We start from the raw sequence: 26,797 nt of genomic DNA, 5'->3' as shown, positions 1-26,797 counted from the left end.
TTACCAGGTGTCTTACCTAGTGGGATAGGGGAAAAGAGGTCAGAAAATTAGTCTTAAAACTTAGTGACAAAGGAGTCCACAAGTTTCTCACATTTATTGAAGGTGAGATAGGAGGAAACAGAAAGACTGGTTGTAATAAAGTCATCAATTATCTGTGCTATTCAGAATGCTTCTGTAATAGTGAGGTTTGGCAAAAATAGTGATCTATGCTTAGTAGTTCATTTCCCCCTCACACATTAATGCACACTCCCTCTCCAAGTGACAGATATATCCTTTGTCACTTCATGACTTCTTTCCCCCCCTCTATTCACATCTAATGAATTTTATTGGTCACATTACAAGTCAATGTCCATATAAACACTTCACACAAGCAACTTTAAACAGATGTTATTTTATTGCTATTGTAGATGATTATATAGTCCAGTAAGAAAATAAATCCACAAAAGCCACTCCACAATGTAATTCAATGAATTACTGTGTATGTGTGTATGTGTGTATGTGTGTATGTGTGTATGTGTGTATGTGTGTATGTGTGTATGTGTGTATGTGTGTATGTGTGTATGTGTGTATGTGTGTATGTGTGTATGTGTGTATGTGTGTATGTGTGTATGTGTGTATGTGTGTATGTGTGTATGTGTGTATGTGTGTATGTGTGTATGTGTGTATGTGTGTATGTGTGTATGTGGAAACCATTTTGAAGTTACATTTTACACAGTAAAGACCAACATAATTTTGGTAGTAGTCATCTGCTTTGGTCCAGAATAGACCATCTTAAAAAAAATTCTCACAGAACCCTGAGATTAGTAACGTGTAAATGGATTCACATTACAATGTTTTTGTGAACATAGGCTTAAAGTTGGAATGTAATTTAAAATCTGCAACTGCAGCATTAATAAAAAGCTATGCACAATTAACAATGGTCAAAGCACAGGATCAATTTAATTTTTGGCTTCACATCAGTCATGATTTTAAGTCCATTCCATATCGTTCAGCTTCTTTTTCAAAATTAAAGTACATATCTTTTATACTTTCTTCATCAGACATTTTTGTCGAATCTGAAGTGTCATCAGGAGCTTTTCTCCCACCTGTGTAATCAAAAGAATTTTCTTCATAATCATCAATGTCTCCTTGCTGACCTTCCATATGTTCTGAATGTCCAATGTCCAATAAACTTTCTGTTAGGTAGAGGGAAAGTATCAAAGGAATGAAGAAATGGTGGGATCACAAGTTTAATGCAAATTACAAACTTAAAACTACAGGCCCCATTATTGCACAATACAGTATTACAAGGATAGTTAGTATTCAAAAGGACCAGAAGGAAATTGATGCAGACAAACAAGCTTTTGAGGGCCAGTTCCAAGCAACTGTTTACAAAGTAAACATAGCAGTTGCTTTCACTCCCTACAGCTGGGGAAATGGTGGAAACCTCCAGACAGAGGAGGAATGAAAGATGGAAAGGGTGGTGGTGTGGAATAGGCAAACTTCACTTCAATGTTTGGGGGCATGCTCTTGTTTTATGTCCAAGGTTATATCCTTTATCTACAGACGATTCCCAAAATTTCAGAAGAGGGGAGAACAAGGCAAAACAGTGGCTTAACATAATTGACTGATGTAGTGTATTGGTTTTGTCACTCCTCTTCCAATTCACACTGAAATTACTCTCCATTTTTTCTGCTGATGAATGCTCACAATCAATCAATCTTTTCATTTAGAACCATGGTCTTGTGCTATGATGATTCCATTCAGCCTATCAAGTCCATACCAACCCTTCAGAAGGAGAGTCACTCCTACTGAATCTTCTTTCCCCACTACCCTGCAAATTTTCCAACTGCCTATCATCCTACTTCCTTGTGAAAACCCTGACATGCAGCAAGTTCTACATTATTTAATAGCATTAGTTCACACTTTGTGGGGAGATCTATCAGGTCTTCATTTGTGCTGAAGCTGCAATGCTTTAAATCTGTCCAAGTACTTTCTGCTGCTTAAACTAATCAAAAGATGTCAGTTAACCACTCAATGCCTTTGATGCACATTTGCATCTCACAAAATGCAACAAACCTTTATGGGATTGGAGTAACTTTAGCTTCACATGCTCCAGTCCTGTAGCACAGCTTGCACCACAACCTCTGATTAACTGTACTACTGTTCAACTGAGAAATTCTATGGTTCCAACTTAAATGCCAAAAGAAAAAGTAGAATCTCCTGCCATGGGGAACTGGCTGCATAGCTGCAATAATCACAAGGTTTCACACCAAGTCAAATTTAACTCCTAGAATTTCTGGTACTTAAGAAAAATCATGCTCCTCCTGCAAGAACCAGAGCATGTGGAGCTTGGGGCAGAAAGCAATGTACAAGGAAAGCTTCAACTAAGAGAAGTTTGTGCCAACTCCACTGCTGTTGTCAACAAAAAAGACGTGGACCCAAAACACACCCATCAGGGTAGATCCACTGGCACCTTTCACTACTTTGCAAGATGGAAATATTTGTTTTAGCATTAAGAGTGGGCTTCACTCAACTTGCATGGTGCTCACCCAAGTCAGAGGACTGGATTCAAGACCCACCAGAAACTAGAGTTCAATCTACAGCAATACTTCAGTGCTGTACTGATAGAGTCAGGCCTTTCATTTTTGGAGACATGAAACCGATTTCCCTTAGCTGTAAACAATGCTATGGCAGAAGTAAAAAAAATGGACAAGAATTTCCCAGTTTTCTTTCAGATGTGATCAAATTGAGATTTGCACAGGTGAATATTACTTGCAACCTTTATATCCTGTTAAAATATTTTCTTCCATGTAACCCAAGGCAGGCCCCTAGTTTTGTCACATCTTAATTAGCCAAATAGAGGAGTGTGCCTCTGGATCTACAAGTCTTCCTACCTAGTGTTCTCCTCACTCCCAATCCAGGACATCCAAGTGCTTCAGTGCATTAAATTGAACTGAATAAAGCAAAGTTTATTTGTTGAAGTAGCAGTACATTGTGTGGGGGAAAGGTCATAATGGAAACCTCACATTGAAACAAAAAGTCTATTAAGAGATTGAAATCCTACAATTCATCTCCTCTAACACATCTATTTGTCCCAGCTTCACTTTATTCCACTTGTTCATTACTCCTCAAGTGTTTATAAATGTTTATTCTTCAACAATGCAATTTTGTTTAATTCTAGACATCTACACCTTCCACTTAAATCACTGCCAGATGTCCAGTCTGTTCCTTTGCACTATTCAAAAAGTTCTTGAATATTAAAGACCGAACTGTAAAGCAGATCAATACTTTCTGGCAGTCAAACCTTCCTGTGCATAAACCAATTCTCCTGCTTATTATGCAAATGATTGCATTTCAACAGTAACCATAGAGTCAGAGGATACAGGCACTTCAGCCCAATGAGTCCATGCTGACCATGGTGCCCACCCAGCTAGTCCCAATTTTAGCCCATAATCCCTCTAAGCCCCAACCCTACATGTACCTACCCAAGTGCTTCTTAAATGATACTGTTGTAGCTGTCTCAACCACTTCCTCTGGCAGCTCATTCCGTATACTCACCACCCTCTGGTTTCAAAGTTGCCCCTCGGGTCCCTTTTATATCCTTCCCCTCTCACCCTAAATCTATGTCCCCTAGTTTTGGACTCCCCTACCCTGGGGAAAAGACTTACCGTCCACCTTGTCTATGCCTCTCGTAATTTTAAACATTTCTATAAGGTTTTCCCTCATTCTCCCATGTTTGAAGGAATAAGGGCCTAGCCTGGCCAACTTCTCCCTATAACTCAGGCTCTCTAATCCTGGCGACATCCTTGTTAATCTTTTTCTGCACTCTTTCCAGTTTAACCACATCTTTCCTACTAAAGGGGTGACCAAACTGTACACAGTACTCCAAGTGCAGCCTCACCAACAACTTATACAACTGCAACATGATGTCCCAACTCCTAGACTCAATGCCTTGACTGAAGGCCAGCATGCTAAATGACTTTTTCACTACCCCGTCTACTTGTGGCACTGTTTTCAACAAAATATGCACTAGTACTCTTAAGTCCCCCTGTTACATTACCCTCCCTAGTGCTCTACCACTCATAGTACAATTCCTACACTGGTTTGACTTTACAAAATGCATCACCTCACACTTATCTGTATTGAAAGCCATTTGCCACTCCTTGGCTCACTTCCCTAATTGATCAAGACCCTTCCCCTGTAATCTACGATAACCTTCTTCAGAATCATCAATACCTCCTAATTTCATGTCATCCACAGACTTACTGATCAAGCCTTGTGCATTCAGCCAAATCACAAATAACAAGAGTCGCAACACCGACCCCTGCACACCAATAGTCACCTGTCTCCGTTCCCAGAAACGGATCTTCAACCACCACCCTCTGCATCCCATCTTCAAGCCAATTTTGAATCCACACAACTAGCTCTCCCCGAATTCCATAGGACCCAACCTTCCAGACCAGCCTACCATACAGGACTTTGAAGTCCTGCTAAAGTCCAAATAGACAACATCCACTGCCCTACCCTCATCTAGCTTTTTGGTCATCTCTTCAAAATAAAACTAACAGGTTCATCAAGCACTACTTTCCAAACAAAGCCATGCTGACTCCTCCTAATCAGACTGTCTATCCAAATGCTGGCAGATCCTGTCCCTCCAGTAACTTCCCCCATTACTGACATCAGGCTGACCAGCCTGTAGTTCCGTGGCTTGTCCTTGTTACCCATCTTAAAACAACAGAACAAGATTAGCCACCTTCCAATCTTCAGGAACTTTACCAGTGACTAACAATGAAGCAAATATCTCCACAAGGGCCTCCACAATTTCTTCTCTAGCCTCCCACAAGGTACTTGGTCAGGGCCTGGGGATTTATCCACCTTAATGTGCTGCAAGGCTGCAAATACCTCCTCCCTGATAATATGAATTACCTCCAAAACATCTCCACTAGTTTCCCTAATCTCTTGAGTAACCATGATTTTCTCCTCAGTAAACAGAGGAGAAATATTCATTAAAAGTCCTACACATCTCCTGTGGCTCAAGACAGGGGCAGCCCTGCTGATCTACGGGGACCTACTCTCTCCCTAGCCACCCTTTTACTCATTATATAACTATAGAACACCTTGGAATTTTACTTAACCTTACCTGCCAGATCCATCTTATATCCTTTCTTTTGCCCTATTTCCCTCTTTAAAAAATTAAGAATACTTTTAAGTTAAAGGATTCACTCACCCCGACCTCCTAAACCCAATGTGTGTTTCCTTCTTTTTCTTGACCAGAGCCTCAATATCCCTCATCAGCCAAGGTTCCTTAAACTTGCCGGGTTTACCCTTCATCCTAACAGGAACATGCTGCCCCTGGACTCTTGATATCACACTCTTAAAAGCCTCCCACTTGCTATTTGTTCCTTCCCCTTCAAACAGGCAAACCCAGTCAACCTCTGCTAGATCCTACCCAATTCCCCCAAAATTAACCCTGCTCCAGTTTAGGACTCCAACCTGTCCTATCCTTTACCATCACCATCTTAAGACTAATAGAATTATGGTCATGAGAGCCAGAGTACTCCCTGATCACCACTTCCATTACTTGCCCTACCTTGTCAGGAATAACCAAGAACATGACATTAGATTATGTAAACTTTTGTTCTTATGGTTCCCTATTGCTCTTCAATCAATAATGCAACATTTTTATACCAGAACTGTCAGGTGTAATATGATCTCAATTTTTAATGTTCTGTGCATCATTGTACAGTTTCTTCTCATTTTCTCACAAGAAAGATTCACTCAAGGCTGTGAATGAACATGTACAAGGATCTAGGCACAGCTGAGTCATCGTAGTTTGGTCTGTGGGGATGATTCAGCAGCTGATGCAGAGAGAACAACTTCTGTCTGAAGTTTCCAATAACCTTCCCAGCTGCACGTTGTATAAAGTGGACCAGCGAGTACAAGCTATTGGAGAGGATTCTTAGGGACAGGATTTACAAGCATTTGGAGAAGCAGAGTCTGATAGGGATAGTCAGCATGGCTTTGAGAGGGGCAGATCGTGCCTCAAACCTAATTGAGTTTCAAGGAGGTGACAAAACAAATAGATGAAGGTAGAGCAGTGGATGTGGTGTATATGGACTTTAGTAAGGTGTTTGACAGTTCCCCATGGTAGGTTCATCCAGAAAGTAAGGCAGCATGGGATCCATGGAGACTTGGCTGCATGGATTTGGAATTGGCTTGCCCATAGAAGGCAGAGGGTGGTAGTAGATGGAGAATGATCACTAATTATACAAACTGAGGTTTCCAAAAGGAAGCAACTAAAACAACTCAATGATTCAGAAGGACACACACAAGTAAATTCTTTTAAATACAAGTCTTGCTTTAAATATCAGAATTGATAGTACATTTTCCAGATACTGTACTTCTACATCACTCCCCTTTCTATTTGTATCCTGAAGACAGATTAAATAGGCTGTGGCCAGAATTTCTGTTCCCTCAACCCATTTCTTCACTTACAGACAAGTCAGGAGCCTGGATAGAATCTACTGGATATTCTATCACCCAAACCTAAACACAAACCAATCCTTCTCACAGGGTAGAATAGAATGGACACATTCCATAGAAAATCTTTTGACAACTGCCAGAAACTAAATTCCTGGCCCATTTTCCTCACTGTCACATTGGAATATTGTAGTACCAGCTCCCCTCCAATTTTACTGGCCTGTTGTGATTTGGCTAGTTTGTCAAAAAACAAATACAACCAGAAGTCTGGTATTTGCCTCTGGAAACCAAGAGGCAGCTTCTGGAAGTAACTTGGCAGCAAGGGATACATGGGGTTGGCATTAGATGATGATTGTTGGAAAAGGGATAGGAAGGCAAGATTTGCATGGCACCTTGTAACTACTGTAGGGTAGCCATTTTGGATGCAGCAATATTACCTCAATCTCTGTCCAGCTAATGTATTTTCTACCCATGTCAGGTGAGTGAACCAAGATGACCAGTATAATTGGATTTTCCTTGCTTTGCCAAGTACCAAGAGATTTAATTCCTTATTCACAATAGGACACCTTCAATGCAGCCCTCGTTTAGAGAACTGCACTGGAGTGTTGGCCTGCAGCCTGTGCCCAACTCTTGCTGGTAACAGCTCTAATGCAGAAGTAGTGTGCAAAACCACTTTATATAAAAACATACCAACTGCATATTTCAAGAATTGCTACAGGCTTTTGCAACTTTGATTAAAAACCAAGTGAAGCTTCAAGGTTCTTGTGCTTCATCCATACCTAATATATACACAATCAGTGCAAGCATCTACCTATACTGTACCTTGTCCATCAAGAACAATGTCCATGACACCATGCTTGACTTTCATGTGCCGGCTTAAATTCCCTTTGAGGGTAAACTTGCTTGAACAGTATGGACATCTGAAAGGCTTACTGTCTGAATGGAGGTGCATGTGACCCAGGAGATTGTACATCCGATTGAATTCTTTACCACAAACCTGAAAAAACCCATGAAGTTCATTAATCTCAGTTAAAGCAAAATCCCGCAAAATTAAAAGAACACCTTTTAAAAAATTGATTGGTCTCAGTCTTCTGTACAGACATGATTTTTTCCTCATCCATCTCTATTCATAGTGGGGTTGTATGTAAAAGCACAAAGGCACAGTATGATACAACACAATTGTACTAAACAATTACAGATACAAGTGAACTACCATAGTATCTCATGGTTAAACATTGTCATATTGTGATGTTAATCATACACTACAGCATGCCTAACAGTTGAACTCTGAACACATTACAGAAAGTCATCAAAAATGAAGGACATTAGCATCAGTTTGTGTTAGCCTTGAAAATGACAAATGCTACCGTAAAACCAGTGAACCAGATCAAGAACTCCCAAGTGTACTTATTCCAATGTAAAGACAGTTTGCATAATTTGAGATAACATCAACATGCTTAGAGGACAGAAGGATTTAGCATCAGAGGAAGACACGTTAAAATTTGTCATTTCTCATGACCTATAATGCAATACAAACCACACCTTCCCACATACCACTGTGGTATCAAGAAACTTGGATAAGAGATTTTTCATTCCTTCAAGTTACTAACAGATTGCAGATAACCAAGACTCAAGCAACAACTCCCAAGGCATTCCATGACTTGCAATCTAAATGGTCCATTTGTCACTTAGTTTTCTGTACATTAAACATACTTCCCTCAAATGTTTATCTTGGACAGTAACCCTGTGTATCTTAATGTCTTTTGAAAATTTAAATATATCAAAAGCTCCCCTAGCTACAATCTAAAAAAACAACTTTATTAAACACAATTCTCCCTTCATAAGACCATGTCAATTCTACCTATTCAGGCAATGTGCTTCCATTTGCCCCAGATTCTGGCATTTCCAAATCAGCACGAATCCAATACCCTTAATTCTTTAATATTTAGATACTATTGTGGCCCATTGATTGAGCCTCTATCCCTGATAGTAAATAGTTGTAATTCTATACCTAACTGCTGGGTGAGAAATCTCTTTTTCCATCTTATTTTGAGGCCATGCCCTATGGTTCCAGATGCCTCAGAGAAAACATTATGCCTGCATCTACCCTGGCAAGAATTTGGTATGCTTCAAAGAGACCACCCCTAATTATTGTGAATTTGCCACTGTAATCCCAGTCTGCTTAATCTCTCTGCTAAATATACCATCCAAGGAATTAATATGGTGAAACTTTGTTGCACTACCTCTAATGCAAATATATCCTTCCTTAGGTAGGGACACCAGACCCATATATTACATTCCATGTGCAAGGCCCGACAATTGTTTTGAGACATTTTATTCTCACTCATTACTTCATGCAATAAAGGCCAATATCCCATTTGCCTTCCCAATTTCTCACTGTACCGAACTTCAACCTTTAGTAATTCATGCACATGGATGTCCTGTTCCTTTTAAACAGCACACCTTTCAATTTCTCATTTAAAAAGTGCTATTTTGCCACATTATATTTCATCTGCCATGTTCTTGCCTCTTCATTTAGCCTATTTCCCTCTCAAAATCTTTCTACATCCTTCTCACAACTCTGCCACCTCTCTACCATCCTTTTCAATGATTGGCACATAATCTTACTGAAGAATAGTTTCATGCCCTCAAATGACAACAAAAGATCATTCTACAACTAGTCTTAACCAGAGAAACACTGAAAACATATGCTAAAACAAGTGCAGATAGTCAAGGGAAAAAGGATAAATTCCAATGTGCTTGGTTTCTTTTTGCACTAATCGCAAGATCTCTACAGCTGGAATGGTCTATTGGAAAGCTTGTCGTTTTATTTCTCTAGGTTCCCCCAAGAAAATCAACTCTTCAGTACGCCTGTAAATACTTGTCATTTTCCAGTTCATTTGGTTGCTTTTTGTTTTCTTTTTCTAAAGCTGTACCTACATACAACCTCTATGTCCTCCCCCCTGTATTATTAGTGGATGAAAATTGCAATGAGGATCAGGAGGGTATCCTTTACTCTTACCTTACATTTAAATGGTTTCACCGGTGAATGAACAATCATGTGGGTCTTCAAAGTCTGTTTCTGAACAAAGGTTTTAAAGCAGATGTGGCACTGATAAGCTCGTACACTGGTATGAATCAACATATGCCTCTTCAGATTTGCTTGAAGGGTGAATTCTCGTCCACACACCTCGCACTTGAACTCTTTAACTCCCTGGAGGGGAGGAGAGGTAAGAGGTAAGACTTAGAATAATTTGTTACTTGATTTGTTAAATGATCGCAGTTCACAAATTTAGTAGATTAAAAAATTAAAATTGAAGCTGAAACTAAAATGATGAGTGACAAAATGGAACCTGGACATTGGGGGGTGGGGAGGGGGGGAGGAAGGAAAACAGATTGGACTGATCAGAAAGATGACAGGTGGATATACAGTGCAACAGTTTTGGAAGTGGGGTGGGTCAGCAGAGGTGATTAAATGGAGACAAGAGATTGCAGCTGTTATAATTTGGAGCAAACAAAAATTGTTGGAAGTCTATGGAAACCAGGTGTGGAGGAAATGGAGGATGGGCAAATGAAGCCAGGTGAGGAAGTGGAGGAGTTGGGAGACTACAGCTGGTGGGTGATGGGTAGAAACAGACAAGGAGAGAAAAGGAGCCAGGTGGGGGTAGAGACAGAGGCTGGAAGGTGACGTGGACACTGCAGATGCTGGAATCCAAGAAGCAATATGATATGTGGAACCTCAAGGGAGGGATGAGGGGCAGACAGAACCAGTGTTTTTGGTGGGGGGGCGGGGAGAGGACACCCACTAGGTTTAGTGTGTGGTGATAGTCAGATGGAACTAGGTGGGGCATGGAGGTTGGAAACTGGGGTTGAGAGAACCTGGATGGATCAGGAGTAAAGAACACAGGGGATGCAGGTTACCCATAATTGGAAAATTAAGGCTCCACCTATCACCCACCAGCTCCTGCCTTACCCCTCCCTCCACTTCTTATTCTGACCATCTCCCCTCTACACCCAGTCCTGATGACTGGTCTCAACCATCCCTTTGCATCCACAGATACCACTTAACCTAAGTTCTTCCAGAGGCAATTAAATGCCTGGTTCCATGATTGCTGGAAGCTTTTGTTTGTCCACTCTGCCTATACAGTGAGATGTGAACACTGACCATACTACTAAATGATCATCAAGTTCTTCAATACAGCAACAAAACATGGAAAGCCTGTCACATTCGCTGACTGTGCAAATCTGTAGATAAGAAAGAATCTTGGCAGAAGGAGGAAATAAGCACCCAAGTAATTTTGCTACTGAAGATCACAAAAGCTAAATTGATTGTGACATAGCACATCAAACTGAATTTAGAAATTGATTGGAGAAAAAGCTTTGTGACACAGTACAAATCCAACAGTAGTGAGCCTGCTTTAAAATTCAGTGGCACAAAAGGGAACACTGTTACGCAAAATCCTTATAAATTATTTGTAAGTTTAAACATTAATGACTGCACTGTGATCTCAGAGCCCTAGGAGAATGAAAAATAGAAATCAGACCTAGATGCATGGGGGAAAAATGAGCCCAGCCAATAGATTAAAATAGTGCTGTAGCTAACACCAAGCACTTACTAAGTCTGCTGGGCTGGAAAGAAATCTACAAATGAGAACTAGAGACTTGGAAGGGTTATGATCAATGCCATGGTTGGTAATAAATTCCAAGAGAGCAATATTGAAAGGACAATCCAATAAAAAAACCTAAGCAGAGCACCATAATGTTCCTCTCCAAGTGTTTAGTTAGGCCTCATTTAGAATTCTGTCACATGTTGATCCACACTCTAGTGAAATAGATGGCTAAAGAGATTTGGAGGAGGGCCATTAGATTGCTAACTAATTGACTAACTTTCAGTTATTGTTAAAGGCTTAGAGCAATGGCTCTTTTTACACCAGGAAAAGACTGAAAGTGTTTGAGCTATACATACAACCAGAGAATAAGTGAATATGCTTACATATTAGGGAAATTCAGTATCAGTTTACACCTTGAGGTGAAAAGGCAAAAAATGCAGATGCTGAAAATCCACAATGAAAACAGGAAAAAATGTAAGTAATACCAAGCAGGCCAGGCAGTGTCTGTAAACCATTTCCATACATGATAGCTGACCTGCTTGGTATCACTAGCATCTTCTGCTTTTATTTCAGATATTGTGGTGGTTCTTTTTAAAGAGGGTCATTAACTTATGGAACAAGTTATTAGCTGATATGGCAAGTGCAGATCCACTGGAACCCTTCAAAGAGGAGCAAAAGTTCCTGACCAAGGATGATCAAGATAACTGGGATGTTTAATGATACACATTATCACCATAGACTCTAGATAAATTTGATCCTGATACACAGGCTCAAAATAAAACACTAAATAAAAAGTAGGAAATAGTATTAAGTATTTGTTTGAAAGATCCTGCTGTTCCTACAAACTGTATGGAACAGGTTCATGGACTAGGTTATCCTTTTTTTGAATTCTGGCATCAAGAGCAGGCTTTAAGTTTAAGCACAATAAATTCTCTCAAAAATGTAACATGTTGTACCATTAAAAAAGGTAATTAGACCTCAAGATGAAGCAACAGAAAGATCATTGTAACAGTTGGTTTGTCCACTAAATACCCACCGTCCCACCCTTGATTCTATCCATTCTTTTAAAAGATTACCATTTTTCTCAGTAAGGCTTCCGAAATACCTTGTTGCTGTTTCTTCCTTATCCATAGCCTTGGCTGAGGAAGAAACAGCAGCAAGTTATTTCAGAACTTTGCCGAAGAAAACAGCAACCCAGGACTACTCCTTCCACTGCAACTTCACTTGCTTTTTAGATGCCTGCTTTGAGCAAAAGCAGTTAGAACTTTCCATTCAATTAGTGCAGATCCAATAACAAGCAGTTATTTCTTCTGCACAGCATTTCCTGCTGGTTCCCTTTAACTTTTCCCAGCAATTTACATGCACCTCCTCCAAATGAGAAATGTCACTTCTATTGCTTACAGAAGCATCACAGTAATTAGATTAAATACAGAGTATGCCAAACATTAGCCCCTGCTCCAATTAAGATTCTGGAACCCAATTGATCACTTCAGATTCCCCTGCCACTCTAACCCAAATCAACTATGGATTCCTACAAGGCAAAGTTTTCCTTTAAGCATGCTGCAGTTCCCAGATTATTGCTTTGATTTTGTCAACTTCACACCCTAGCCGTCCCATTTTCTTTACTTACCAAATTGTTTTATATTTAAGCAAGTCTCAAACAGAAGGCAGCAGAATATTACTTTAGTCTTCTGTGTCCCTATTTGATGTATATATCACAGGCATTTTCACCTTGTTCATTTTAAGCCAATTAGGATTTGACAATGGGACATCCAAAAATTGCTAAATTGGCTTTGAGCAACAACCTTTACCCTGATCTTATTTTAGTCAATGCTTCAAACAGAATCTTCCTTTTCCAGCTTTGAGAAATACCCTAAAATACTCAAGACTTTGAGAAAGTGTTAAACTAAATATTTCAATTATGATACCCTAGTCTGACATTTTCTATTTTGGACTTTCTGCATTTTAACCTCCCCCTAGCACAGACACCCTTTGTAAAGGGAGGAGTTTGAAATGAAATTATGACTGCTCATGTTTCTATTCACTGTCCATATTTCTATGTACTCTGACTGCTCCAAGTGCTAAGATCCCATCAGTAACTGGTGAACTTCACAAATTAAGTTGTACTCAGATTTTTATTTTGAACACCTGTGTTCAAATAATTTCAAACAGGGCTACCTCCAAAAGCACTATTCCACTCCATTTTATGTAACTGAGCAGACAGATGGAAATCCCAAAGGCACTTCTGTTATTTCACAACCAAGTGATTCCTGAACATGTGACCCTTGGAGACTGCCTCAACATCAAGACTGTAGATAACTGTTGCTCAACATAATTTTCCTGTCCAATTTATATATCCCATGGCTCAGTTTTCAAAGATCTATTAATTCCAGCCCTAAACATACTCATCTAGTCTTATGAGGTGGAGATTTCCAAAACTTTACAGCCCTCAATAAAGTATCTCCCAAGAACAGTCAATCCTTATCCTCATTATACCTCACTCTCCAGTTTAGAATTTTCCAGCACTAAGAAACAGCTTTTCTGCAATCCCCCAAATCTTGTAGGTCTCACTGAGATCACCACTTCATCCAACTTCAAGTATAGGTTATCAAAGGATTCAACAGGATACAGGCCAGTTGGTGCCTGAACATGCTGTCAGGGCAAGTGGTGGAAGCAAATATGATAGAAACAATTTAAGAGGCATTTAGACAGGCACATGAACAGGCAGAAAATGGAAGGATATAAACCATGAGCAGGTAGATGGGATTAGTTGGGATTGACACCATGGTCAGCGCAGACATGGCGGGCTGTAGGACCTATTCCCGCACTACACTGTTCTGTGCGCAGACTGACCTTATTTTTCTATCAAATTTGACTAAGGGAAAAAAATAGACAGCTCTTTTGCTTCTGAACCCTCAATACAACTGAATTATGTTGGAAAATGGTCCTGCAGGTAAGGAAACAAAACATAATGCCCACGAGTACAACAAAGACTTAACAAGGTTTTGTGCACAGTAGAACAGCAAATATTCAAGGTCTTCATATGGCATCTTCCCTCTTAGCCCCAGGTTACAATCAATTGCTTAGTTAACAGCTTTGCTACATACATACTATATTTAGCTATGCCCATTAATACAATCTGAAAATAAAAATTAACCCAATTCTATTTCCAGTGGTTGTTACACCACATGATTACTAAATGTCATTATCTGACAGAAGCAACATATAAGCAGTTCTATTTGCAGCATCTTTATTGTTTGGTATTGTGCTTTGCCCAATTTGATTGTTCCGATGAAACATGGTTATCAAATTGGAAAATTTGCTTTATGCCCGATGCTGCATATTACATTTCTGTAGAAACAATTCAAATTTGAATCAAGGAGTGTTTTTGTACAATTCCTAAATTATGAAAAATGATTCTATACATCGATGAACACAGAGAGAGCTCAAACATTTTTATTTTGCAGAACTTCATACGAATACCTTCAAGTACAAACATTTGGAAACTGAACAGCTTTACCTTGTGTGTGAGTGAGTGCTGCTTCAGATGATGAGGCTGAGTAAATTCCATACCACATTCAGTGCAGACATATGGCCGGATGTTCTGATGTTTCATCATATGATTCTGGAGTTGACTCCTATAACTGAAAGTTTTGTTGCACTCTGTGCATTCATATGGTGTGGGACCTTGATGTGCAACAAGGTGTCTTTTTAGCTGAATGAGTGTCACAAAATCTAAGCCACATTCAATGCAAACATGACATCTGCCATTTTCATGCTTTGCTTCATGGGCTTTCAACTCACTTGGATAGGCAAACCCACGCCCACAAACTCTGCAGCTGTAAGGTTTGATGTCAGTATGCAGTAACATGTGCCTTTTAAGATGACTGGTTTGCGTGAAGGCTTTGTCACACACCTCACACTTGTGCGGCCGTATGCCTTCATGAGTGAGAAGATGCATCTGTAAATGACTTGGCTGCTTAAAAAGCTTGTGACAATGTTGACATTCATGAGGTTTAATGCCACTGTGGCCCAATATGTGAGTGACCAAGTTATATTTGGAAGTGTACGATTTTTCACACAACCGACACTGCCATCGTTTCTGCCCTTCCCCAACATCAATACAATATGAATCATCAATCTGTACATTAATATCCAAACGATCTATCTGAGCTCTTCTGTTTCGATCCTCCTGTTGTGGAGCAGACACCTCAACTTCATATGGCACTTGGCCCTGCCATACAAAGTTACGGTTCTCCTGAGTGACTGACTCCTCCGGAAATTGTTCTACCATTTGACTTAAATTTGCCGATTTATTTGTCTCAAAATAGCTGCTCATTAATTTTTCCCCTTCAGTGCTAATCTTTTCCTGTTGGTCGGGACTGCAGTGGAGGTTTTGCTTAAAAGCTGAAGGAAAGGCAACAGCTTGAACCTCTTGAGTCCTTTCACGAAGAGGACGATGCAAATGTTTCCTTTTGAAGTTACTAATGTCAATCATTTTTATTCCATTTCTGTATAGAACAGTACTGGATTGATTCTCTGCATTGTACTCCTCCTCAATAGTTTCTTCCTTACAATTTTCATCATTTTTTTCAGCATGTACTAGCTTCACAGGTTGCCTTTTCCTCCTCCTAGCTTGCCTTTCAAAAGGTATAAAGCCATTCTCCACTTCTAAACTTTCCTCCTCATGTTGTTCAAAACATTCTGAAGTATTAATTGCATCCAGTCCAGGACTTTGCTCTGTTGTGAGGTGTTCAAGTACAGAACTTTTATTAACTGACGCATCTGGTATATGGTAAATTCCATTCTCTTTGAATGGAAAATTCAAAAGACCATTCTGACCAACAAGGCCCAAAGTAACTGCTTGTGCAAAAGTTAGTATCACAACAGGATCTGTTTGGGTTCCAGTATTTACAAGGTGATCCATGACTTTCAATGCATTACCGACTACTCTCCAAGAGATCTGAAAGAAATACCAAAAAAAGTCAAATACACATACACAAAAAGTGCATTCAAAAATTGTCCAATGTAACAACTTACTGGTTAACTTATTATAAACATCAAGTAAAAAACATTAAGCAAGAGTACGAATCTCATGGGATCAAAATATCCACCAAGAGCATAACATTCTATTTTTCGCCTACTTTGATCTGAATTTTTATATCCATTTATCTCTATGTTGAAAGCCTAAACCCCATGCAAACACCCAAGTCCAGAAGTTCTGCACAGCTGATCACCTGAGATTTCCCAGTTACATTCTGACCAGACACCTTGCAAGTTTGTGTCACTGTTGTGATGGTTACCAGGAGTAATCTTGAAGTTGTCCAAGGGGTTCCTACTGAGTATAGCTGTTTACTTGCCCCAGACGATAAAATTAAAATCCCACTTGCATCCTACTGAAAAGAGGATGCACACAATGCCACGAAGTCCATTACAAACAATGACCTTGTCTTGCTAGACATCAGACTATCTTGTGCATTTATTTGTACCTGGATGAGCTTTCTTTCCCAGGAATATTCCCTTAACATCCCATTTTTAAAAAGTATTCCATACAATGTAAGCCCAGACCAATACATTCATTTTAAATCTGGTGAATCACATTTTGTTCCTTCTAGATCTGTGGCACAGAATCCTTTCTGCAGTTTTTTTTTAAAATGCTTTCTGCAGGTCAGATAACATACCCCCAAATAAAGCAGTGCCACTTAAATATGCATTGGAGAAAGGAGGTGAGGGTTGCTGCAGGGGGAAAATAGGGTTGAATCTGCCAAAACTGGTTGCAGTTAGTTTCCTTATTCCCACTTCAGATCTTCTATTTAAAATATAAAATAAGACTTTTCTCCCCAAAGCTTCTATTTCCCTTCACTCATATGTAGCATTTAAATTTACAAAATTTAGACAAGGAATATTTAGATTACTAATTATTCATACTGCATCACCAGAAGTTCACATGCAAGATACATTTTTATTCACAAAGTAACACAAGAATAAAATTCAGGAAGCAGATCAAGATATACTCAAGTATTAAGACAAAAGAGGAAACGTGCCAGAATCACATGGTCATACACTCAAGTTCTACTACTACTGGTAACCTCTGAACCAAACAATAAGGACAAGTGAAGTACTATCAACAATAGTCAGCACTGCAGAAAACTGCCTCCTGCTCATGAAAGTAAAATCTGAAACACCATCCAGCCATATACTAAAAAAAATGGAAAGGCAAACGAAAGTGGCTAGCAGGGAATCAGGAAGACCAGAATAAAGAGGTTGGAGAAAGACTAAAGGAAATTTTAGAACTTTATAAAATTAAGTGCAGTTTTATAAACTGAGTAAGAACCCACAGTCAATGCAGTATTTCATTTCCATATTGACCACAAAATACTAACCCCCAAAAGGAAGAAAAAAATTCTTCTATTGAGGCTTCATCTCAGAAGAGTTTTCATGAGCAAGAATTCATGAGTAGAGATCAGCACGGAGGAGCAAATCAATCTGGAAGGATTGAATGTACTCGTGTTGTAAATGTCAGCTTATTCCAACGTGGAAGTTTTTCTTTGGAGGAGTTGTGAAGTGGGAAGTGTAGAGCACCTTTACTCACCACCACTCAACTTCCACCCACAGCAGATTTCTACCCTCTCAAAAACCTGAATTCTTTGCTAGCAAATGTTCGAGAATCCTGGTCACCCATCTTTCATTTCAACATCTTGTCAAGATTCTTCACCCTCAAGAGCATCAAGTATAAAAGTTGGGAGGTCATGGTATGGTTGTACAAGATGCTGGTGAGGCTGCACTTGGAGTATTGTGTTCAGTTTTGGTCACCCTGCTATAGGAAAGATGTTATTAAACTGGAAAGAGTACACAAACTTTTGATACCAGAAACATAAAACCTACAGCACAATTCAGGCCCTCCAGCCCACAAAGCCGTGCCGAACATGTCCCTAGGAATTACTAGGCTTACCCATAGCCCTCTATTTTTCTCAGCTCCATGTACCTAGCCAAAAGTCTCTTAAAAGACCCTATCGTATCTGCTTCCACCACCGTTGCTGGCAGCCCATTCCACACACTCACCACTGAGTAAAAAAAAAATACCCCTGACATCTCCTCTATACCTACTCCCCAGCACCTTAAACTTATGTCCTCTTGTGGCCACCATTTCAGCCCTGGGGAAAAGCCTCTGACTATCTACCTGATCAATGCTTCTCATCATCTTATATACCTCTATCAAGTCCCCCCTCATCTTCCATCACTCCAAGGAGAAAAGGCCGAGTTCCCTCAACCTGCTTTCATGAGGTATGCTCCGCATTCCAGGCGGCATCCTTGCAAATCTCCTGTGCACCCTTTCTATGGCTTCCACATCCTTCCTGTGGAGAGGTGACCAGAACTGAGCACAGTACTCCAAGTGGGGTCTGACCAGGGTCCCATATAGCTGCAACAATACCTCTCGGCTCCTAAATTCAATTCCACTATTGATGAAGGACAATACACCATATGCGTTCTTAACCACAGAGTCAACCTCTGCAGCTGCTTTGAGTGTCTTATGGACTCGGACCCCAAGATCCCTCTGATCCTCCACACTGCCAAGAGTCCTACCATTAATACTATATTCTGCCATCATATTAGATGAACATTTGAATTTTCTTTAAAAAATGTACACAGCAGCATGTTTCTCCCAACATTTGCAGTACAAATGTATATTAACATTTAACAGGAAAAACATCTGAACTTCCATTTTCTTTAACATACTCCCAAGAAGTTGGTGACACAGGGAACTTTCAGTTCATTAGTATGAAACATACATGCCATATAGTTTGCAAACTAGAAAGACTTCTACACGTATATTCATGACCCATGCTTAGTAGATAAAGGAATTCAAATACAAATGCAAAGGTACCTCACTCAAGAATATTTACATTGTCCACTTGACAGTGTTATCATTTGTGCTTTGCTAAAGAGATCCTAAACTAAACATACATCTATTCATAGCCTTATTTTCCTCTACTTCAAAACAACCAACAACAGTCTCAGAATAAGGGAAGAGTGCTGCTGGAGACATCACAAAAGTTAGAAGTTCTACATTTATTTTGAAAGATATTTAGTGGAAGCATTGGTATTGTCAATTCACAAAGTTATGCACTTAAATTGCAGAATCCATTGCCAAATATTTACTTAACACTAGGTCAGGCTGCATCCGTGGAGAGAGAAGAATTAACATTTCAGGTTGATGGCCTTTCATCAGAACTGGGAAATTAGAAATCAAATAAATGTTAGGTTACAGAGATGTGAGAGAGGTGGAGAGAACAAAGGCAATATCTGTAACAGAGTGGAGGCTAAGCAAAACTGAATGAGACAAGTGGTGGTGCCAGCTGGGAGAGGCCACTGAAAGCTTTTTGATCACAGCTGACCTGTCTGAAGGTGTAAATGGAAGAGATAAACCAGAACATAAAGGGAGAAAAGCAATTAGTCCTGGAACTAAGAAAAAACTGAAGTCACTGGAAATCAGAAATAGAGGTGAATACCAGAAATACTCAGCAAATCAAGCATCCTCTGTGGAGAGAGAAAAACAAGATTAATGTTAAATTTTGATGACCTTTTATCTAAACTGGCCAATTCTGATACAAACCAGAAAGACGGGCAATCTGTATCTGATGTAGAGTCCCGAAGTTGTAACGCATCGAGTTGAAAGAGGAGATCCTGTTCCTTTGGCTTACGTTGGCTTTTTTGGAACAGTGCAAAAGGCCAAAGTACTATTTAAGCAGGTACTGTGAATATACTGCATTAATTTACCTGCAGTCTGCTACAAAGTGCACAATATCCAGTATTCTAATAAAGTGAGATACCACTTATTTCAGATTTCCAGCAAACAACTGTTTTATATCTCAAAGGTCTACCATTGTTTTTCCCTCCCTTCTCTCCTTCATTCACCTCCTATTTATATCTCTTCCAGAGATATCTGCAATTAACAAACCTTTCAGTCTCTCTCAGCCAGCACCCCCACTTGTCCTTCAATCTCTTGGTCTCCATCCTATCACAGACATCCATTTATCTCCAAACCACCTTTTGTCTGTAACTTTAAACATATTTCCAAGTTTTCCTTGTTTTGATGGAAGATAAGTGGCCTAAAACATTAATACTGCTTCTCTCCACATTTTTAGCCAGTTTCTATTTTTATTTTAGATTTCCAACTACTGCATTTTTGCTCACTTGCTGATGGACCAGTGGTCAATCAGAAATAATTATCTTAAGTAGAAACAAATAAATTCAACACAAATAGGAAGGAATGATAACTTCTGCAGCAACTGTGGGAACAAACAGAACAACAGACTACCAAAGGATGCAATTTCTTCACTGAAAATACTGTGGTTTATGGATAACTTAGAGAGCAGTTTCATTCATTTTCTAGTGTGATTGGTATTAATGCACCAATGATATAGATTTGCTGAAGATGCTTATTAAAAATTGTTTCCAAGTAAAATAATTCTAAGAGTAGACATACATTAATTTCAAACCATAAAAGTAAACAAGCTTAAAAAGTCATCAGTAATAATTAATTTTCTCGATAGGGTCTGACAATGCTCTGGGACTAAGTATTTTAATTCAAGTAGAAATCACTTACTCAAATGTTAGAGAATGCATTTCGAACATCAATGCAAAAACTAGGAATTAAGTTAAATTTGCCAATTAAACATCACCCTTAAGGCAATAAGCAATTATCTGATTTGCCAAAATCAATGGCACATAGATGAAGTTTTGAAATGTCTTGCATACAACAGCTGTGTGAAGATGGCATAAAGTCTGATTGATGCAGTTACATTGTTCAAAAAGTGGAAACCCGTCCATCACATTTTAAAAGTTATTTGAAGAAACAAGCTTCAGCAAGAATTTGTGAAGACATTTAAGTTATTCAGTGTAGGGTAGAGCTTCCTCTTCATTTTAACTGCAGCATCAGACAGGTCAACACTTAAAATAACTACACAAAAGCTGAATTCCAATGCCAAAGTAAATTTAATTCAGCTTCCTGTTTTAAAATGCAGAGATTCCTGTTCACCTCCATTATTGTACATCTTGATTATGTTGACAGCAAGCAAAATTTATTTTCACATGGTGCAACAGACCTCAAATTTCTCATGATGACCCCACTGTTTAACTCCAGAAGCTCTGAGGAGATCAGGCAATTGTGAAGGCAAGGCTAATAACTTCTTGTTTACTTAAAAATTAAACCCAAACTTTCTCTCCACTGCCTGACCTGTTGCAAATTTCCAGCAATTTGTTCCTACCCCCGCATGTTTGAGAGTTTAGCTTTTCAACGTTTAACACTCAGGATTTTACTTTGACTATCGTCAGGTTAAAGAAGTTTGAAGTATCACCAATGGGGAAAATAAAGTGATGTGCTATTCACTGAAAATCTACATTTAATTTAAAGGAACTCTTCACCTCCACACATTCATTTTGTGGTGCTTGTCTGTGTGAGACACTGAAGCTTTAATATTAGCATATTCCAAACATAGAAATATCAATATAGCTTCAAATCCCTGCTGACATGTTTTGGTCTAGGCAATGGTTATTCTCATACACGTTTATTTTAAAAGTTAAAAGGAAGAAATTTGGAACACTTTTCAGTATTATTCATTCTCTTTCAAGTCCTCCCTTCACTTTTTTTGCAAAGCAAAAAATGTGCAAATTTCATTTCTGCTTGTGTACCCAACCAATGACTTGCAGGCAGCCACCAGCCCAATTTACTTAGCACATGGATTTTACCAATTAGCTATCTAAAGTACATGGCATTTCCACATGATCTACTCTATACACACACATATAGGGAAACACTTTTTTATATTAACAAAGTACAATCACATCTGATAACTAATATTTTTCACACTCATTTTCAAAAATGATACATCAAGCCCAAAGTGCTAGCCATTGAAGATTTTAACCACATTGGTTGCTTAGCAATAAGGAGACCTTGATTTGTGTTTACATTACGACTCTAGATCCGCTCTACAATCTACCCAATTCAAGCAATGGTGGCGCATTCAATTTGAAGGATTTAAAAAAATTGTTACCTTGGGAATCTTCCAAAAATGAAAGATCACATCAGAAAACAAAACTAAAAAGTGAGCATGAACACATTTGGAATACCTAAAGCATTTCTTTCTAGATAATGTAGCTACAGAGCCTCTGAGATGAGACAATTATAAGTTACCAGAAAAAATAAAAAGCAAACATGGATTATTAATAACCACAATGAAAAATTTCAAAATACCTTAGCACTGATCTGTAATTTCTAGTTACAATACGAATAGCCTAGAGATGTACATTTCAGTATTATAAAGTATTTTCTTCAGCACTAAATCCATTATTTGACTCATTTAGGTTTAAATATGAAACAACCATTCACAAGTTTATTTTCAAATTAAGCATCAGTCTTTGCTTATTCCTGTTTTACCAAAACAAAATGACAGTATGGGCTTGGGAAAAATCTGCCTTAATACAATTGTATTTGATAAGAAGTCAGTTTGTTTGGCAATCTGGGTGCTCAGATATCAAACAAAAAGGGGAATTTATAAATCATCTTCACATTCTCAAAGATTAATACTCTAACCTTCTTCCATACAATTGGTCAATACTACAACTTCTACCATCACGAAAGAAATGAAAACAACACCAGCTTTCAGCACAAAAGTGGTCCATCATCAGCACCTTAGGGAGGTCAAGAATCAAGAATAAATGTCGCATTGCAAGAGCACAATGAATGTTGACAATGATCCCTGTTTATCTTGTAGTGATTAAACAATTATATTAATAGTTTATATAGTAATAATTAACAGATGATTTCCAAACAAAATAAATTGTAACGATCAGCATTTTATTATGCAAGTTAAATGAAACCCAACCTCCTTCAGAGCTGCAGGGTTGCATATTTATATGAAGATTGCCTGTTGCTTTGCTGCAGTTGGGAGAAGATATGAAAGTACCTCAAGAATCAAAAGAGGGAGTGTTTTACCCTTAAAAAGTGCAGAGTCTTTGAATATATCCATATGCAAAAGGGTAGTTGAAGTGATGGGGAAGCATGAATGGCAAAACTGGGCACAAACTGCCGTAGATGTGCTATGATTGATGAAAGATGGGAAGTCCAGAGAAAAACAAGGAAGTGGTTCAAGTAGTAGCAAAGACTGACAAATGAGCAAGGCCCCATCAGTACAACTGTCCTGAGAACAGCTAGCCAGCCAATTGATGAATAGATCTGCAATCTCATCCTTCAGCTTACTCACTTGTCCTGCCATCACTAGCAAGTACAGACAATCATCCATTATTTATTTGATCATACTCTTGAGCAATACTGCATTCTGATTGCAAAGGATAGTGTGGAACCACTTGATTGGGGATGCCTTGATAGGTTTCACAGCATCTGAGTGACAGACAATGGCACACAAGGCACTTAAATCAGAGTCAAGACCAGCTCCAATTTTGAAGCAAATCTTTCAAAAAAAATTATCACCGGCAAAGTCCAAAACCAATACACATATTGTAAGGAAGTATTAAACAATTAAAGAGAATTGATACTTGATTTCAATCTTCAATTTGCAAGTATATCTTACTTTCCCAGTATGATTCATTCATAATAGCATACTTGTGTTACTGTTTGATGTATTTATCAATAAAGGCAACACTGACAACAATTTCCATTCACACGATGGCTTTAGCATAGTAAAATATCCCATATCGGCTGAAGCAAGAAATACAGATGCAAAAAAATGAAATAAAAACAGAAGACCGATCAACTATGATTAACAAGGCTTTAGCACATTCTCTCAGCCAGCACCACTAACATTTATATCATTCATTTTCCACTTTCACCCAAAGACATTCCTTTGTCTTCTCCACTCCCTCCATCTCTGCACTTTTAAACAATTCCTCAATTTTACTCATTCTGATAAAATGTCAATGTCCCTTTCCCTCTCCACAGATGCTGTTTGAACTGCTGAGTAATTTCTGCTTTTATCCTCAAGACCCAAAACAAATTTAAAACTACAGAACAAGGCAATAATAGAAGTAAAATATAAATATTTAATAGGTCAAAAAGCAGCTATGGAGAGAGCAACAATGGTAACATTTCAGATCAATGACTTCCAAGATTATTCATGAAAGATCACTGACCCAAAGCATTCAGTTTCTCTTGCCAAAGGTGCTGCCTGACCTTTTCCATATATTCCTAGTTTTTTTGAATTTCAGAGTTCCAGCATCTACAGTATTTAGGCAATATTAGGAGAGATGTCAAAAGCCTAATAGGTTTTAAGGGTCTTAAAGAGACATGTTATAAATGGGAAATGTTTAGGGAGACTATTCGAGCTTGAGACTTTCACCACACCAATAGTAAATCAATGAAAAATAGGGGTGCAAAAGGGTATGAACTAGAGTGCCAAGATTGCAGTGCATTAGAGCTGCAGTAGATTAGAAAGACAGAATAAGGCAAGCCATTAACGATTCTGAAATAAAGATTATTTCAAATTAAAAGGCAATATCAAATTAGTACCAAATACCCATCTTCTGAATACTTAAAGTTTACATACAACAACTTAGCTTTACCATAAATATAATTTTATGTTATGTATAGTGTCAATGTAACAAACACCCCTAGATGCTTCACAGAAATAACAATTCAAGGTAATAATAAACATGAATAATCAGAATGGTTACTTAGCTCTACATCATCCACCTCCAACTAACTTTATTCAAATCTTGACAGATCGGTATCCCTCATGTTAAGTAAAATTTGAGTAGTGTTGTTACATTAATGAATAAAATTATTACTTTAACTAACAGAATTACCTTGCACCTTTGTGTAAGTTTTCATTCACCTATGAAAAACAGTAGCACCAGGTAGGATTTAAACAGTTCAGACTCTTTAATAAATAAAGATTAAGGATGTTACTTCTATTCAAAAGAGAGAAAAAAATTGTAATTTCTTCTAAACTACTTTTCCCCCCCCGAATCAGTCCTACACCCACTTTATGCATTTTTCCTTCAGACTGCAATAGATGGAGACATTAGAGCTGTCTTTTTCTCAAGTTCCAACCAATTCTCTCACCCGCGGCTTATTTTTATAAAAAGCATTTCAGCTCTAAATAACTTCCTGAATTTAAGCAACCAGACTCAATACGAAAAGGAGATACCAATCACATTCAAAAGTAATCCCATCACAGTGGTCCTGACATTTAAATTACATGGCTTGGCTCCTTCCTAAAATTTAAAGACAATTAGCCTTGGGTTGATTCAATTGGGGACCAAGTTTCCGAATTTTAAAAAAATTGCATGTGTATTGTTACTGGAATTAAAAAGACAACCATTAAATCAACCCAAAGATCATCACGTCAACAGGTACTGTAGTCTAACATTCACATTACAGCCAGTGCACTTGCAAATAGTTTACTCAAGATCTCCCTTTCGGTACCATCTGCTTTGTATGAAAGCAGGAAAGCTGTTTTTGTAGTTTTTGAGCACTTCCCCCATCTCAAAATGATTCAAAAATAAAAAAAGCCTGAATAGAGAGAGAGGGAGAGAAAAGAGAATGGGAACAAAAGAGAGAGAACTGCAGAAAGGGAGTGAATGAAAGAGAAGCTTTGAAAGGAGAATGCAGACAGTGCACACAAAAGAAAGCTGAAAGGAGAGATGTTGAAGATAAAAACCTCTATCTCAAAAAAAAATTCAGGTTGCTTCAAGAATAACCACAGATACTGCCATAACTGAACGCAGCTAACAAAGAAATTAATTGTGACAATAAAACATGCAAACACTTCATTAAAAGAGGAAAGCACCCTCTTCTCACACACATTTGCCCCTCATGTATCATTTGATTCAGCATTTACCGTGTTTCCAGAAGTTGCCTCTTTCTTTCCCCCCCGCTCCAGCCCCTAGTCCCTTGAAACCAGCAGCCCTGCCTGTGCTGGGATGAGCTCTCGCCTCTCTGTCTGCTCAGTAGAGACGCCATTTACTCTCTATTCAAGGCATGAGGGAATGTGGAAGTGAAAGACATGTTGAACAGGAGAAGGGGGAGGGAGCTGCCCCCCAAGTTAAAGCCCCCCCCCCCCCCCGCTGCTCACCAACCAAACACGGGGGGGGGGGAGGGGGGGGAAGAGACCAGCTCACAGTACTAACCTGGGTCAATGAAGGCGGAGGAGCAGCGGCAGACAGCCCGTTGTCGTTGCTTTAAATATGAATGGTTAAAAGATCCACAGCACCGGCCGGAAGGAAGGGGAGGGGGACGTTGGAGGGATAAAGACACCCAAGCGGGCGACCCCCCAGCCCGTGGGCCCAAACCGGGGCTGCCTCCCCCCCACCCCCGGGCGGCTCCTGCCAACCGTTCGCTCGGCACCTCAACAGCCGTGCCCCCCCCCCCCGAGGCCTCGCCGCCCGCGGCCCGCCCGCCCGCTCCCCTGCTAATTCAGCTCCGCCCGGGCGTCGCCCAGGCCTCTAACTGAGAAGGAGGAGGAGGCGGCGACGCCGGTCAGCCGACCGCGTATCCTCCTCGGCCGCCGGCATGACAGCCCGGGGCCCGTAACTGACAGACGGGAGACGGCGGCGACCGATCACCCGCTTCCCCCGCCCCGTCACACACCGACCGTCGATGAGCCCAGCCGGAGAGACAACCCAACCTGACGGCCGTGAGTGGCACCGACTCGCAGCCAATCGCGAGGGCGCTGGCCGGGAGGCGACGCGGCTGTGATGACGTCGGC

The 26,797-nt window shown here is 39.5% G+C and overlaps 1 protein-coding gene across 3 annotated transcripts; it reads right to left on the bottom strand.

Annotated features, from left to right (window-relative positions):
• Positions 1–378: 378 nt before the first annotated feature.
• Positions 379–26,445, bottom strand: znf710a (zinc finger protein 710a). Of its 3 annotated transcripts, XM_052040501.1 has the most exons (5): positions 26,220–26,441; positions 14,593–16,035; positions 9,485–9,676; positions 7,285–7,459; positions 379–1,175 (listed from the first exon to the last, which is right to left on the bottom strand). In XM_052040501.1, exons 2-5 carry the CDS (start codon positions 15,997–15,999, stop codon positions 961–963), a joined length of 1,989 nt encoding a protein of 662 aa, XP_051896461.1. In that variant the 5' UTR covers positions 16,000–16,035; positions 26,220–26,441; the 3' UTR covers positions 379–960. The 3 variants fall into 3 exon arrangements, with proteins under 3 accessions (XP_051896461.1, XP_051896463.1, XP_051896462.1); XM_052040503.1 differs by lacking the exon at positions 14,593–16,035 and having other exon boundaries at positions 403–1,175; positions 26,220–26,439; XM_052040502.1 differs by lacking the exon at positions 379–1,175 and having other exon boundaries at positions 7,324–7,459; positions 9,490–9,676; positions 26,220–26,445.
• Between the last annotated feature and the right edge of the window lie 352 nt (positions 26,446–26,797).

Source organism: Pristis pectinata, chromosome 28, assembly GCF_009764475.1.
Source record: "Pristis pectinata isolate sPriPec2 chromosome 28, sPriPec2.1.pri, whole genome shotgun sequence".
NCBI lineage: Eukaryota > Metazoa > Chordata > Chondrichthyes > Rhinopristiformes > Pristidae > Pristis > Pristis pectinata.
Note: the sequence above shows the minus strand (reverse complement) of the source record. Positions and strands in the feature narration are given on the sequence as shown.

What these genes read in the sequence shown, in the direction of transcription:
- znf710a (XM_052040501.1), bottom strand. Translation starts at nt 15,999, where the DNA reads ATGGATCACCTTGTAAATACTGGAACCCAAACAGATCCTGTTGTGATA. An exon ending in AGCACTCACTCACACACAAG is followed by an intron (nt 9,677 to 14,592) that starts GTAAAGCTGTTC and finishes CCTCCCCTCCAG; the next exon opens with GGAGTTAAAGAGTTCAAGTG. An exon ending in TGAAACCATTTAAATGTAAG is followed by an intron (nt 7,460 to 9,484) that starts GTAAGAGTAAAG and finishes GGGTTTTTTCAG; the next exon opens with GTTTGTGGTAAAGAATTCAA.